The sequence below is a fragment of the Pezoporus occidentalis genome, unplaced genomic scaffold, assembly GCF_034315485.1.
Source record: "Pezoporus occidentalis ecotype Australia unplaced genomic scaffold, CSIRO_AGI_Poc_V1 ctg2, whole genome shotgun sequence".
Lineage (NCBI taxonomy): Eukaryota > Metazoa > Chordata > Aves > Psittaciformes > Psittacidae > Pezoporus > Pezoporus occidentalis.
In genome coordinates, this window is record NW_026913855.1 from 11861950 (window position 1) to 11878187 (window position 16238).

Sequence of the window (16238 nt, forward strand, 5' to 3'; positions counted from 1 at the left end):
GTGCAGTTTTCCACTTGGTAGGTGCAGTCAGAGCTAGTCCTGCACTTCTCTTTGTGTCCGTGACTTCAGGTGCTCTCTTGAAGGTACTGGTGGGTCATTCCTTGTGTCAGAGGCAAAAAGTGTTTTTTTTTTCTCCAGGATTGGTTTTCTTCTTTCCCCCCGGATATATTCAGTTCCATTTACTGCAAATAGTCCTTTTCTATCTCAGATATTTTCATTTCAAGAGGCATGCGGATATGACCAAAACTCCCGCAACTGTGAACTAATACAATATTTGTGCGTGTGCATGCAATATGATAAGGATGGCTAAATTTTAATGTTTAGATTCTTTATAATAGAAATAGGCAAAGATAACTCCCAAAATTTTTCAAGTCAACTCCACAGGTTGGAAAGATGTTCTCCAGATCATGGGTGGAAGTAGGAGCAGCATTGTGTGATGCGTCCAAAAAATGCCAAATTTACTAGACTGCTACCACCTAGTGGTGTCTGTGTCCGTTGTAAAATACAAAACTGGCTGGGGTTATTTAAGTTAACGTAGGCAAATAGTAAATCGTTGGCTCATCTGGCTGATAATGCCGACTGCTTGTACAACATCCATTTCCAGTGCTCTGTCTGCTCCAGTTTTGAGCATTATTTAGGTAATGGGCTTTCTAGCACTTCTCTCAGGATGCAGGAGTGTTTGGCAATAAACACTTGCTCTAATCACAAAATAGTTTCTGTTATAACAACCTCGTTTTTTCTTATAACTCCTTAGCATCTCAAGCTCTACTCTGTTCCACCTTAGTTCCAGGAAGGAAAGAAAACCATAGGAACACAGAATGAAACCAGCAACCTCCCCACCTTGATCTGTATCTGCTCTTTTATCTGAAACTTTCCACATTTCATGTCTCCCTTGCTAGTTCGGTTTGTGTTTGCAAGAAAGCAGTTTACTTCTCTTTTTCTTTCTTGCCACCTATAAAAGATTAAGCAGACTCTTCCAGCTAGGCTGACTGGAAACGGCAACCTGAACTGTAAATGGACTTCAGCAAAGCAGTCTTTCCTTTCCAGAGTTTGAAGGAAAAATGATTTTGGCTACAACTATATAGTGGTTTCTTTCATGCAAGCAGAAAAGTTTCTGGATTCTCAGTTGGAGTCCTTGAGGTTTTGCTTATGAATATATCTCCTGAGAAGTTCATTTTTTCCCAGGAGCTGACAAGGCAGCAGCTGAGCTACTGGTGGTTGTTGTGTGTTACCTTCCTCCGTACATCCCTACCTCCCTGCTTATCTCCTCTCTTGACCTTACCTTGCCCACGTTCTTTGACTCTGGTGTCAGAAATGACATCATCAAATGGTGTCACCCTCTGATCTTCCCTTTGGAGGAGTGACACAAACTCTGGTTGTCTGTGACAAGGTAATGTGTTCTGCTCCCACGGCTGCTGAAGAGGTGGCGGTGGTGGGAGCCTTGGCAAGCAGACCTCTCCACTCTTGTCCTCTTGACTCTCTGAGTGTAAGTATCTGTGGGATAATAAATGGACTGGAAAGCATTTTACAACTTCAGTAAGTGAAAGATGGGAAAGGGGTGAAAGAAAGGCAGGCCTTTCCCATGTGCCCTGCCTTCCTCATCGCTTGGATGCAAGTGGCTGCTCTGCGCTATAAATCAGGAAAATTCTGTAAATGGGAATGACCCTTCTGAGAGGAACACGGCCTTGCTGGAGCAATGTTTGCCCAGATCTGAAGGCACAGTCAGAATCCTCCTCTTTGTGTAAGACACAGGCCTGCTGGAATCGTACGGCCAGTGAGGTTTTCGTTGATGCAGATAGGCATGTAAGCAGAGAAAAAACAGTAGTGTAGCCAAGCCTAACTTCTGCTGGAGTGGATGGAGTGGCTGCCAGTGCAGCCATCCCTTGCACTGCAGGAGAAATCCCACACGAGACCTGACACAGCTGCCTTGGCAAGTGTCATGTTTCCCACACACCTTCCCGGCTCCCCTGCTGATATTCCAGTTCATCTGCAGGAGAGCTGGGCAGATTCTCACGCATCCCAAACAGCTGGGGCTTGTGCAAAGCAGCTTGCTTCTTCACCAGCTGCAAAACCAACCGCACAGGTTGGGGGTAGCCACAGAGCCGCTCAGCTAGTCAGGAGCTGCCACCCTACGGTATGCATGAGGCTTCATAGGGGCCTGTAAAACTCGGCAGAGAAAACAGTAGGTCTGGTTTGTGCAGGTAAGAAGGAAGGGCGCTCACCGAAGCACGTACGTGTGTCAGCACGCTCCTGGCTGCGTCGCTACCTGAGCTTGAATGTGGTCATTTGGGGATGGCAGGCCAGCTTCAGAAGAGAAAGCCTGCGTGCATCTGTGTTCCCGGGGTCTGAAGTGGTCTTTGCCCTTTGTGAAGTTGTTCAAACATCATGTTTGCTTTTCTTGATGTTAGCCTCATCTGTTTGTTGTGCTAGTAAGGCAGCATAACTTACCTGTGGACAACGTATCCCACCTATCCCTTGGTGCAAAGGAAAATGTAATTTCAGGCCAGCCGCGCAAGAACAGAGTAACAGCTGGGAAAGGACTCAGGGCAGAGAGGAGAGGAAAAAAGGAGATAGAGCTCGGGTACGATTCACTGAAGGATGAGTGTACTATAAGAAAAATAATGTATTTTTTTAAATACTGGAAGCAGAAGAAGAAAAAGTTACAGAAAATTAAGGGGAAATTTGCAAATCATACATGATATACATGCTGAATGTAAAAGTTGGGACTTCTGCAGTTGAGAGTTTAAAGACATTGTGGTTTTGGCTTGCTCTTATTTGAGTGCTACCAGTGTATATTCTGCTTGTTCACTTTGCTCCTGATACTTCCTGTTGAAAACACAACTTATTCTGCATCTGCTGTTTTCAGTTTGGCCAGCAAAGAGTTACAGAACATCTCTCTGGGTACACTAGAAGGGGAACTCTCTCCATCTCTGTCTTCTTTTGCTCTTCACTCTTCTCCATCCCAACAGAGCTCACATGGTTTCCTGCCCTGCTCCCTAATGACCCCTCTGTGCTGTGCTTGCAATCTTTCCTTGGCCTGGCACACATCCCGCTGGGGAGGTGTTTCCTGACCTCAGTGGGGATGGGACAGTGGCCTGTGCCTGTTAGGAGGTGCCCCCCACTTCACTGTGGATGAGCACTGATGGCAGGGATACAGGAGCTGTGCTAGGCACTTTATTTTGGTGTCACATCAAGGTCTTTGTGCCTCAGAGCCACTTGGCCATTTAGGGTTTGTCTGTCTATCACGCACAGATAGGTCTTTGTGATGGTAGCAACCAAAGGCAGCTGGGGAAGCTTCCACTCCTCTTAACTGTTGTTTCCCTTCCCTCCTACCCTTAGCCTAAAGGGAGCGGTGATTATGGGGTTGCTTCGGTCCAGCAGAAACCTGTGCTCTGGTGAAAAAGACCCTGTGTGAATGCTAGGGAGTGGGTAGCCAAGGAAGGACAAGGACCCTTCCAGCAGTAGCAAGGAGTCACATCAGTTGCCATTAATCCTTGCTTTCATCCCCCCTCTTGGGCAAAGATGAGGTGCTGCCAGTGAGAGCCAGATGTGCTCATCCTGCCCCCAAACACGGTGGAAGAAGGCAGCAGGCTCATAGCTGTGCTTCCATTTTAAACGACTCCCGTGTATAGATATGGCCTGGGGTTGGCTTCTGCGCTCCCTCCCTTGCCTGTGCCAGCAGCTGTGAGACCCAGCTAGCTGCTTGTAACGAGGAGAACCGTGCAAGGGCCTGGTTTCTCATACATGCCTGGCTTCTGTTTCTTGGGGTTGTGGAGCAGTGCTTCTTCTTAATTATTATGCATCAGCATTTCAGTTTGGTTTTTAGAAGTGACCACTCTTTGTTTATAATAGCTTTTTTTTTTTTCATCCTTTTTTTTTGCCCTTACTGTAGCTAAGAGACAACAAGCCAAAACACAGAATTCACATGGAGATTCATAGGGCACTTGTAAGTGACCTTTGTTTTCAGATGCCCACATCCTCAAATTCTCCAGCGTTATACACAGGTTATGGCTCGGTTGCATGTTTTAATGGGCTGATAATGAGATGAGTGCTGGACTTTGTGGAAAGCTTTTGTGTAATCCACTCTCTATGTAAACGGATCTGTTTTGATTAAAAGGTGAGATTATTTTTTTTGACAAGTCACTTCTTCCCCAAGAAAAAGCATACTGAGGATTGTGTTCTATTGAGTGATTGTTCATGATTACTGGAAATGCTGCTAAGCTTTGACATTTATTTAATGGCCATTTATATCACTTGTGCAAGGAGATGGCTTGATGCAAGTCATGTTGCAAGACTGCATTCAAAGTACCAAATGCCTGAGGACTATCTTACCTTCTGTAATTCTTGCTTATGAAAAAAGCCTGCAGTAGGAAACCTAGGTAATTTGGAGGCAAGCACAAGCTGTTCTGTGTCAGATGGCGAACTTAAACTGCTCTACTGAAGTTTCTAAATCCCTGTAGTTACTCAGCAGCTATTGCGCTGCAGATGAATGCTGAAATGCTGGGTAGGTTGTGTTGCTCCCTTAGCTGCATGCTGTCAACAAGAATGAGGTGGAGGAATTAAAGCAAGAAAAGTTTCAACTTGTAGAAAATACAGCTTGCAAAGTTCATGTGCTGGAACATTTGCTGGGAAGTGGCACTGGAGATGCAGTTATATGCTGTTGCATCATTGTCAGCTTTGGCCTCCAGATCCACTCCAGCTTATTTCCTATTTACACTTAACTGTAGGGAGCTCAGGAAGGGTACAGCTCTAGCCCTTTGTTCTCCTGAAGCACCTTATCTGTTCTAATTTTTGGGACACATGTCCTCAGCAACATTAATGCTACAAAATGCTAACAAAGCACAGGAGGTCATTAAGGTGGACATCTTAGGTGTTTTGTTTTCTTGTTGGAGTAGTTGTGAAACAGCAAAGTGTGCTGCCTGTTACTGCATCTTGGCTTTAGGTTTTGGTTCCAGGTGATGTATTGGTGTGTGTCAAAGACCCACATGTGGATGAACTTCTGCATCTTTTGCTTTTGTAACTGACCTCTGTGTCATCATCTACACTAACCTATAACATTTAATTGTACCAGTTGGTTGCATGAGGCCTTTACATTCTCTTTGAAAAGCATTTCCTGCTACTTATAAATCAGTTTGATTAATATGTGGATGCGTATTACTTCGATCTGTGTCAATATTTATCATACACAAGTTTATAAATAACACATTCATGTGCCTCTGGAATGGTGTATCTGTAGTAGTAGTGACCTCAACTCTTTTTTGAGTTCAGCAACATTTTAAGTATCAACATTTTGTATTCTCTGGTTAAAGTGATTATATTAAAAATTACTTCAAGAAACTGACAAGGATGCAAGTGTATTTTGGAAAAGAAAGCCTTCTGTTATGGATTTTTAATCATCTGGTTAATTGGCTTCTGGGGTTTGATCTCTCTTCAGCTCTTAAGTTGTTGGCCTGGGTCACAGATAAGAGAAACAGATGTTGTGAGTCTTGACCAGAAGCAATGCTCATGGGTCTTTGTGCAGCCTTACTGCGGGTAGTTGTGAATTAGCAGAGAGCATCCCACTGAAAGTTTCTCTCTGTTTGCTTGCAGACAGCCAGTCTGATGCAGAGACACTAGCTACAGGAAATGAAGTCTTGGACCTGACCTCTTCCGAGAAGGAACGGCCGGAGGAAATAACAGAGCTACCAGCGAGTGAGTGCGGCCCCAAGGAGCAAAAGGCTGACTCCCCTCCAGCAGAACAGGATGCCGAAATAAAAGCGGATGGATACGAAGAGGGCCCTGAGGAAGATTCTGTAAGTAACAAAAGTCTTGACCTCAATTTTGCCAGCAAATTAATGGACTTCAAGCTGGCAGAGAGTGACCAGAGTGCAGGCAGCAGTACTCAGACTGAAAGGAAACATGCCTGTGACATTTGTGGCAAAACCTTCAAGTTTGCTGGCACTCTTGGCCGTCACAAAAAGGTCCACATTCGTGAGGACAGAAAGGATGAAAGGAGCAGTGAGGATGAAAGCAAAAGCATTCAGGATAATGCAGGAGCTCCCTCGATGCAGGACTCTGGTATTGAGCAGGAAGAGTCTCCGATGGACTTGAAGGTAGTGGAGTCTCCTGTGGACTATGAGGCAACAGGAAAGGAAAATGAAGAGAGCGAAAGCATCTCTGAGGGGGAAGGCACAGAGAGAAAGTCCACTGAGAAGAGCAGTGATGACAAAAAACCAAAGACTGATGGGGCTAAGATTACTGCAAAAGCAGACAAAAGAAAGAAAGTCTGTACTGTGTGCAACAAGCGTTTCTGGTCTCTGCAGGATCTGACGCGACATATGCGGTCTCATACAGGTAAGAGGAGGCTTGAGGGCAGAACAGATCACAAGCAGGTCTGCCACCAGACTGCGGCATCTGCTCTGTAAGTGCACAGTTGCTGCTAGCACTTGAGGTTGGAGACAGTGCTTTTAGTCCCACAGGTATCTGCAAGGTGTCTGCCCCAATCCCCCATGCTGTATATGCAGCCTGTCAAGGGGAGTGGTAATTGTCGCCACTGCCTTATCTTCAGTTCCCAAACTGTTTTTCCCCATCTTGTTTGCAGGATTTAGAGATGAGGGCCAGTGTGGAGATCCCTGTGCAGTTGTTCTGCCCAGCTTCTGACTCCCTTCTTCTCATGTGCGTGTGGCTCTACCTCTTCCCAGTACTTTGATGAGCAGTGGAGAAACCTGTCAGTGTATGATAAGGCTTCATCTCTGAGGGAAAGTTGAGAGAGAGAGAGTCTGGTTTTGTCTGATTATGTAAGCCTGGTATGGGCAATGTATTAATGTGCTGGTCATCTGCATGACCTGCTGCTTGAGTGAAAGGCAAAGCAACAGTGGGCACCCTGCTCTTCAGGCTTGGGCAGGGAAGGTAGAGCACAGGTAGTAAACCACTTGTCTGATGACTTTGACTCAGTTAAAATACATGACGTTGCTTTATGTGATACACGGTTTGCAGCAGTACCATGCAAATAAGGTGAAGCTATGAGCCAGCTGAAAGGTGAATTAATCATTCATCCTTATCAATGAATGCTTATTAATTATGCATTTTACTGTCAGCAAGCTGCTCTGACATGGGAAAACTGGTGCAGTTTGACATTTTTTAGCTTTTGAAGGTGCTCTCTGCTGAAGACAACATCTCTGTGATTAACAAAATATTTGTGCTGGTAGTTGACTGAGATGCTTAGTAAGCTACACCAAGGAGTAGAAAAAAAAACCCAGACTTTTTACCCTTCTGAATCATAAATACTGGCCTATTGAGTGCAAAACTGACCTGTTTTCTTCTGGTGTTGAGCCACATGTGAATATAGGACAGGTCCCATTCGTCTGCTTATTTTTCACACTAATTCAGAACCTCTGGGAAGATGACAGTATCTAAACTACTGAGTTTTATGCCCAAATGATGAATGCCCAAATGATAATTCAAACAAATACCATATGTTTGAATTGTTTTCATTGCATGCTGAGCTGTGTAGGCCTTGTCAGTGTGCTTTTTTCCTGTTTGGTTCTCTTTCTTATTTGACACTGAAGGATGTCTTAATGTAGAATAGGTGTTGAAAAGGACCCTGGGACAGTGCTTTTTTCAAATTTAATAAACATAAATACCACCTATAGCCAATACATTTTCAACTGAGAATCTTCCCCCCATACTGTGGGTTCAATTGAGGATCTTCCCTCCATACCTCTCCTCTCTGTCCCACTTGTTCATTGATATTGATAAAATACCATCAAGTTGTTACATTGCTTATACTTTGGGTTTAATGTGTGGGGTATTTAAAGATAACTATAAGGTTTCAGAATTACTTTACTCAGAAGAGGAACATTTGGGACGTGCTGAAGTGTGCAAGAAACCTCTGCCCACCTACTGAATGGCAGTAGGAGCCATTGGCTGGGAGCATTTCATTCTCGCAGTGCTGGCTGCTTCCCAGCAAGCATTTGTGGGGTGCTCTGGTGCTGCCTGCCCAAGCGCAGGCCCAGCCACAACGCTGCCTCAGCAATAGCCAAGTGCTATGGGCAAAGGCTGTTGGCCCAAAATGCTCCTGGGGAGCTGTGCCCTCCCTTGACAGCAGCTCTCCTAGCAAGGCACCCAAGAGAAACATTTCCCAGGGACAGCGGACCTACTTACACAGATTTATCTTTTAATGACCCCAAGCATTATTACAAGTGAGAAGTGAGCTGCAAGTGTCTCGTTCCATGCGCTCATAGGCACAAGATGGTGTCTGGATGGAATTGCAGCACTGGCGAGTCTTTAATAGGCACATTCAGGAATAGAGGATGGGTCAGGATGATGGGATCTTTGGTTCTTCAGGGCAGGCACTACCCTGGGGCACTGTGCTTGGTTAGGACTAGGGGGAATTTTGTCTCCAGGGCTGTGGTTGCTTTGTTTTTGATGAGCTCCTGCTTAAGGAAGCATTCAAGTATCTCAGGTGTAAAAAGCTTCTGAGACCAGAGCAAACCATCAGTTGGTCACACCAGAGGATGCCTGCAGCGGCTCTGCAGCTTAAGAGTCCAAAATAAGAGAGAGAATTTTGTCCTGCAAGTAGTGTTTCTGGAATGGGTATGAGGAGGTTTTTCAGGGGCTTTTACAAGTCACTCCTGTCCTGCAACACCAGCAGCTCTGTAAAAACATCCAGAGGCAGGCATTTTTCACTTGGACAGTAGATTTTGGTCACCCTCTAACAGACACTTCCTGTGACCCGTACTAAGTCTAGGTCCTTCAGCTGCTCTGTGTCCATTCTGAAATGAGATGATACTGTCTTTTGCTTCACCGAAAGAGGAGGAGCTGTTGTAGCAAGGGTAGTTCCTAACAGCTTGAAGTCAGTGATTAATCTGCATATTTCATCCTTGCCCATGTGTCAGCGTTTGAGAGGGGGGGAGATGCTTTCTCATGTGCTGTTTGGTTCAGTTTGTAGGAGCTGCGGGCCACAGTTAACCTGTGCAGTCCTCTCTCTCCACGTGTGTCAGGGCTGACCTGCAGCAGGGAGACCCCATGGTGGGCTGTTTTCACAAAGGCTTTTGAGCTCCATAGGACAAAGTGCAAGCGTCTTTCAGAAAAGTTGCTGATTGAATTAGACAGGGTATACCTGGGGCTTTCTTCCTCCTCAGTGCAGCGCCATACCAAGCTTGCAGAAGTCTCAAGACACTTACAAGTTCTGATTTTTGATTTGTGCCTGGGAGGATTTATCTGTATTCCTGCTTGCGTGCCATCAGCTAGTTTGCTAGTACAGAAGCAAAAAGTCTGCATAAAGGCAAACATCCATGTTTGATATAGGTACTGAATTTCCGAAGCAAGGAGCGTCCATGCTACTTGAAACAAGAGGGAGGTGTGTTAGTGACCTTAGTGCTGACTTTGTATTCTAATTGTCTTCTAGGTGAGAGACCTTACAAGTGTCAAACCTGTGAACGGACCTTCACTCTGAAACACAGCCTGGTTCGCCACCAGCGCATACACCAGAAAGTCAAAACCACCCGAAACCATGGGAAGGAGAGCGACAAGGAGGAGACGCAGTCAAGGTGTGGAGAAGACAGCGAGAACGAGTCAAGCCACAGTGGTGCCAACCCCGTCTCAGAAAACGAGTGCGACTCTGCCGGGGGCATCGGTGACCAAACATCATCGTCCCTCATGGGAAGCCGAAAAGAGTCCCTGGCTGGCACGGTCCCGGGCCTCTCCCCCTGCAGAGAGGAGAGGCTGAGCGGGCGAGGAGCCGGCACCTGCCTGGTGGAGCCCACCAAGAGCGCACAGAAACAGAGCGCAAAAGACCAGGAGCCTCGGGGCAGCTCGGAGCTCGAGAGGCCCTCGGGTTTCATTCAAGACTTGCTGGAGATGCACAACAAAAAGTCTCCCATGAATCACATCCTTGCCTCTGCAGACAGTGCGCCTCAGCTCTTGGGGGTTGAATGACTTTGCTCAGAGGTTGGAGCCGTCCTGGCACACAAGCTGAAGCCAGCAGAGCAAGGTTTCCCTGGAGTCCTGTTTCGGAAGAGCGACCTACAGCTGTGGGGAGAGTATGGCAGACTGGATGCGGTGCCATATGCCTTTCAGTATAATAATGCAAGAGACTACAGTATATACTGATTTGAGTGCCTTACTACTTTATTAGATCTTTTGGTATTATAGATTTTTTTCAAAAATGATTTTTTTTTAATATTTTAATGAATTATTTGGAGAGGACCTTTTTCATTTAAGCATTAATGTTACCTTTTGTATTGGTGTGCGTGAGCTTGTTCTTGTATATCTGTGATAGTCGCTGTGTTTGTTCTCTGAGCTGGAAATGGGGGCAGTGGGGTGGGAGGCCCTTGGATACCACAGCCAATAACTGGAAGAAAAAATATGTGAATTTCATATGAAATAGTCAGAGGAAATGCAGGTGAGGTATTTGTTTTTTCTCAGTAGATGTTCTTGCATTTGCCACACGGTGGAGCATTAAGCCTGTTCCAGGCCTGAACAACGTGGCAGTCGAAGGTGTTCAAAGTGGTTCAAGCCAAAAAGCAGGAAACACAAAGAAATTTCAACCTCACGCTTGTTTCCACTTTTCAGCATTAGAAATGGTCTTCTGAATCTTAGGGGGTTTTTCTGGCCGTCATGGACTGAGCGTGTATGCAGAGAAGAGTTACATAGCAACGTAACCTATGGAAATGATGCACCCGCTGTTATATATGTTTGATTTGCTTCAGTATATTATTATTATTATTTTATTGTTATTTTATAAATCCATCAGTTCGCTTGTCTCTGCAGTCAGCAGAAACCAATGGGCAATATTTGCCCCCCGCAGACATATAGCGCCGCTTGGATCCCCTCTGGAAATGTTTTAGACTCGATGCTTTCACCAGCTCCTCTTCTTATGTTGCAGCTCTTCTACTGTACTTTAAATGAGACCCTTCTTCTGGCCGGAGAGTCAAACAGAGGCCGTTTGCGAGGTATCAGCACACCCGTACAGGCAGGGGAGCATCTCACTCGTGTGCGTGCATGTGTGCGTGTGTGTCAGGGGGAGGCCCCTCCAAGTGCTTGAGAAAGGTGCTGCGAGTGCTGAGGTTAGTCTTGTGGCCATCACACCGGTGACAGCGCGCGTTACTCAAAGAGCAAAGTTATCCCGTCTTCCAGCCGAAAGCAAGCCAGGGAGAAATGCGAGCCTTACCGTCATCTTGCTACTGTCATGTTCTAGAGCAAGAAAATACTACTGGTAATAAAACTACAGATTTAAGACATGTTAAAGAATAAATAAAATAAATTAATAAAAAATAAATTCTTCCTGAGATTTTGGGGTTGATGCTTGAAGACTTGAGGTGTGTGTCTAAATTTCATATCAATAATTTAACCCCTTCGATGCTGGCAGCTGGAAGTTCTTCTCTCTGTGGCTCCTGTTGCCGGCAACAGGCGACACTCCGGCCACCACTGTTGAAGGGGTTAAGTGAAATGTATCCTACTGTAGCTGTGCATTTCTAGGAGTGCCCAGCATTTGTTGTTGTTGTCCTTGTTGTTGTTGTTGTCCTTGTTGTTGTTTGTTAATTGTCCTTCAGTCATGACCTCTGGGACAGACAGAGCCATAATAGCATTGCCGGAGCCTCACTGTGCTATTCCACCACTGCAGACCCCCAGCCCAGCCCATCCCAGCCCACACTGTGACCCCCCCTCTCCTTCCCCCCCACCCCTGCAGAATCGCTTTTCCTGCTCTCACAAGACATGGAGGAAGTGGGCCTTGGACCCAGTCTATATTATATAATATATATATATCTATATATAACTATATATTAAAGAATTCTCTGAAAAATTCTGGGACTGAAATCTCACTGTCCAGAATGCAAAGGAAGAGAAACGTTCTCGAGTAATATTCTTGCAAATAGAAAAAAAAAAAAATACAGCAAATGGTTGAGGTATATGATGTGATTTCTATTTTTTTGTTGTTGTTTTGTTTTTTGGTTCTTGTTTTTAATAGGGATGTTTGAACCAGTTCAGAAACGAAGCTAACGCCACATAACGATAAATCAGTCACAACCAATGATTCATTTGAAACTCTACCCAGGTGCATTCTACTTAATTAAAACCAGTTCACACATCCCTTGAATTGTTATTACTATTATAATTATAATTATTATTATTATTATTTTGGGTATTTTTTTTGTTTTTGTCAATTTTTGTTTGGGGTTTGTTTTTTGTTTTGTTTTGGGGTTTGTTTTGCAACTCTCCACACTAAACTGCGCAATACTGTGGGGGAGAAGCCATTACTAAACTATATGCTGCAGAACGATGTAGCAAGTAATTAATTCCCAGCAGCCTGCCGGGACATCTGCTAGCAATAATCACTATTGATTTAAAGCTTTATATAGCCTTTATCTATATCCTAGTAGAGTATAAGGTCTTGCCACATTTTATTGACATTTTTATTAGTTGAGTTTGACTGAGAACCGTTGCTGTTGTTGGGTTTTTTTTTTGTTTCCCCTCCTCCCCCAATATTAAACTGTGAAATTTATAATGTGTTTAAACTATGGGTGAATCGTAGGCTTTAGTTTGCATGTTCAGCTAATTTGTCTCTATACGATTTTTGTTTGAATCTTTTTATTTGGGGGGTTTGTTTTGTTTTTTGGGTTTTTTTTTTTTTCCTCTCTCAGGGCTTTTACAAATAACAAAAAAGAGAAAAGAAATAAACAAAAAAAAAGGATCTTCTGAAATTCTTTTGCCTGAGTTGCAATGGACTCGTTGACATTGAGAGATTCAATCACTACATTGAGCACTTGACTGTGAAAGCGCAAAAAAAAAAAGATTAAAAAAAAATAAACAAAGGAAAAAGACAAAAAAAAAACAGAGAACTTTGTTTGAGGCTGTTGTGAAACAACTGTCGGGGCTACGTGACAGTGATTCCATTTGCAGAATGATTCGTCATCTTCTCTCTCCTCTCTGTGTGTCTCCTTTCTCTCTCCTCTCTCTCTCTCCACGAAGGAAGTTCAATCCTAGTGATTTCGTCCCATGCAGGAAACAGTAATAAATGTGTAGAATTCATATTTTTCTAAAGGGAACTTAAACTGCTGCTACGAATTGTGTACAAGACTGGTTTATGCCACATGAACAGAGAATCACACATTTGTTTTGGTACTTTTATTCCTCTTTTTATTCAGTTGTACAGTACTTCCAAATTCAAAATAAAAAGTAAAACTTGTTCTGTATCAAACCATCTAAGCAATAAAATGTTATATTTAAAAATTATAGGTTACAAAATGGATGTGGCTCTTCTTGTGGGTTTGTTCTAACTTGCTTTGAGACATCTTTGCTAGAGGACAACGCACAGAGCTTGTCTGTGCAGGCAGCATCGCCGTTGCTCTTCCTAAGGCTGAACTGAGTTTGAATTGGGGATGATCGCAGTGCTTTGAAGATGCACATTCACTTTGACCCCCATATTTCCCGGTAGTCAAGCCCCTCGGAAACGGTGCCTTTCTCTTGGTGCAGTTCCTTAATGTAGCAACCAGCAGGAAAGTGCTCTGGTGCTGATATTCCTGCCCAGGCGTTGGGTCAGGGTTCTCTTAACCCCATGATCACAGAAGTGAGCATCCTCCCAGCTCAGTGTGGTGATTCACAGTGCTACCAGTCGTTTTCTCTGTAAAATAAGTAGGTTTCTGCAGCATAGTTTTCTTCTTGGATGAATGTGTATAGACGTGAGATCTTCACAGTGCATTCAAGAGCCACATGCAGGTGTCAAAAGAGAGAAATCCTTGGTTTTAGCTTGTCGGAGCTGCCTTAGCTGCATTTATATGCGCTTTTCTATAAATGAAACACATTTCACAGGACGGTGAGCCAAAGATTCATCTGGATCGTGTGTCCAGCTCTGGAGGCCGGGCAATTGCAGCGAAGCTGAAGCATCCGCATCTTCCTAAGTCCTGGCAGGGTGGTTCTTTCTGGTAGAGAAGGGAACCAGGTTCAGAATCAGAGAGACCTACCCAGGCAGTAACTGCTGCCGCTTTCCTCCCTCCAGCCTCCTGGACCTTCACTGACAGAGGTTACAATTGCCCACAGCACTTTCTCTGGTGGGATCTGGTCCCTCGCCACCAATCAGGGACAGGTTAAAAGCAAAGCAGCCAGCCAGCTCTGCCCCAAGCCGAGCGTGTCTGATGGATGAAGCAGGACTCTGTGAGCGATCTTGGGGTGGGCTCAGGGGCTGGGAACAGGATTTCTGAGGGAGGAAACCTGCAGAAAATCACTTTCTTGCCTTGCCCCCGCCCCCCAGCCACAGAAATCTCCCCTCCTCCTGTAAGACTGATGGGAAACTTGTAGCCGAAGTACGTGTGGACCTGTCATGAGGCGTAGGATCAAATGGGATGAGTTTACGTGACAAGGAAGTGATGGCGACCGATCACTTACGAAATAGATGAGTTAGCACTTGGCTGTGGCAGGGTGTAATCAGTGTGCCCAGCCCTTTGCTCCTTCTACCGCAATTTAGTTGTGACTATTCCCAAGTTGGGAATTTCCCTGCTCTTCTTGCCTTTGGCAGGGTAACATCCTGCAGGCCAGCTGAACTTTGCTCCTTGTTGGCATTTTCCTCTTCCTCCTCCTGCCTCCGCTCCTCCCCACACAGAGCTGGCCTGAAACATCAGGTTAGCAGAGGGATGGGGAGGTGGTGGTGTCTCCCTGTGCTGTCTCCAACTTGCTGCTTCCTTGCTTCATTCCCTAATGCTTTTTACCCATCTTTTCAAAGGGGAAGCTGCAGGTTAACTCTTGACATGGGTGGAGAGAGTGGCACAGCCCCCTGCGTTGAGCAGCCATCTCACAACAGTGCCTCAGGTTTGGAGTCACCCCAGAGTATTAAGGTTTGGGGAAGACCTAGGTCCTCGCACCAGGAAGGTGTTCATTTCCAGAAGTGTGGAGTATGAACCTGTGGCCCAAGAGGATGGGCAGGAGGGCTGGTTTGAGATAGGAGGCTTGGATGGGAATTGGCTGTCCCAAAGCAGGATGTGGAGCCCACAAGGAGCTTCTGTTGCATTTTTACTACTACTGAAATGCAAACTAGTAAAGAGAACGGAACAGAAGTATTTGTTTTCATTATCCAGCTGTCACAAATACCGAGCATTTGAGGGATGGGAGGACTGCATACCTGCACTGAGACCTTCAGAAAGTGTGTGATGATTCGCTATAATACTGTTGACGTCAGTGTTTTGCCCTGCTGTGTTGCAAAAAGTCTCAAACAAAATTGGGTCACGATTCCACTAGCACAGTGACAAGTTTACTTGAGACCTTCCCTTGCAAACAAGCCTCCTGATCCGGGAGTCACACGTGCCTGTTTCTTTAGGCATTGCTGTAGAGTTACAAGGGCATTGAAAACGTCACTTCTGGAAACCCTGGGGCTTGGGGCTATCTGCAAAAGGGAGATGCCAGACCCTGGCACGGGATAACTGGCACTTTCTGTGTGTCAGACAGTCTGAGAGGCACCATCCTTCATCGTCCACTCTGACAGTGCAGGAAAAGGCTGGAGAAACACATCGGGTTGTTTGATCAGGACTTCTCTAACTGCTGGGCTGGGGGGAAATGGGCCCCACCAGCACTGCGCAGACATGTACCCAAACAGCCAACATCAGGAAGGAAAGTGAGTGAAACCTGCACAACACCAGTGTCTGCTGGTGGCATGGTCACTTGAGCTCACTAGTTTGGGACCTGTGTCAAGTACTTTCCCCTCCGGTTCCTTTCCCCTTGGCCATGCAGGGCAGAGGCTCGCTGCACCCGTGCTGCAACAGCCGAATGGGCAGTAAGGGAGATGCTGGGTTTTGCTGTCCGATGTGTTCAAACAAGGAAACAGTCACATTTTGATTCTGAGGGCTTTGAAAACCTCCTCCATGTCAGAGGGGAGCTGACATGAAGGAACAGAAACAAGAAACGTGTCACAAGAAACAGCCCAGGGCTTGGGGAAATGTCCCCAGAGTGTCAGGAGGTTCAGCACAGCCGGGGCTCCTGAGCTCTGCTGAGGGGTACACAGCAACTCTCTGCATGCAGCCCCCTCCGGAGCCTGAAGCGTGTCCTGCAGATGCAGGAACTGGCACTCAGCGTTTGGTGCTCTTGGCCTTTCTCAGCAGGGCCCTGGTCACCCCAGCTGAGCATTGCGCTGTTGGGAATGCAGCTGTAGGTGTTTAACCCCTCGTCACCCAAAAGGATCGTTTATACCAGGTAAGCACAAGGTATTTCTCCTGTGGGTGCCAGATGCTTGTGGTGCGTGGCTTTGGTCCTGTGGAAAGCGATGGACTCAT

The 16238-nt window shown here is 45.6% G+C and overlaps 1 protein-coding gene across 12 annotated transcripts in view; it reads left to right on the forward strand.

Annotated features, from left to right (window-relative positions):
• RREB1 (ras responsive element binding protein 1) overlaps window positions 1-13697 on the forward strand; it is a 126401-nt gene extending 112704 nt beyond the window's left edge. For 11 of the 12 annotated variants that reach the window (XM_062617847.1, XM_062617850.1, XM_062617845.1 and 8 more), the window contains 2 exons: window positions 5590-6333; window positions 9389-13697. In XM_062617847.1, the coding sequence (XP_062473831.1) occupies window positions 5590-6333; window positions 9389-9918 (1274 nt within the window). In that variant the 3' untranslated portion in view covers window positions 9919-13697. The remainder of the gene's footprint in view (window positions 1-5589; window positions 6334-9388) is intronic. The other variant, XM_062617856.1, reaches the window with a different exon arrangement.
• Window positions 13698-16238: the final 2541 nt, after the last annotated feature.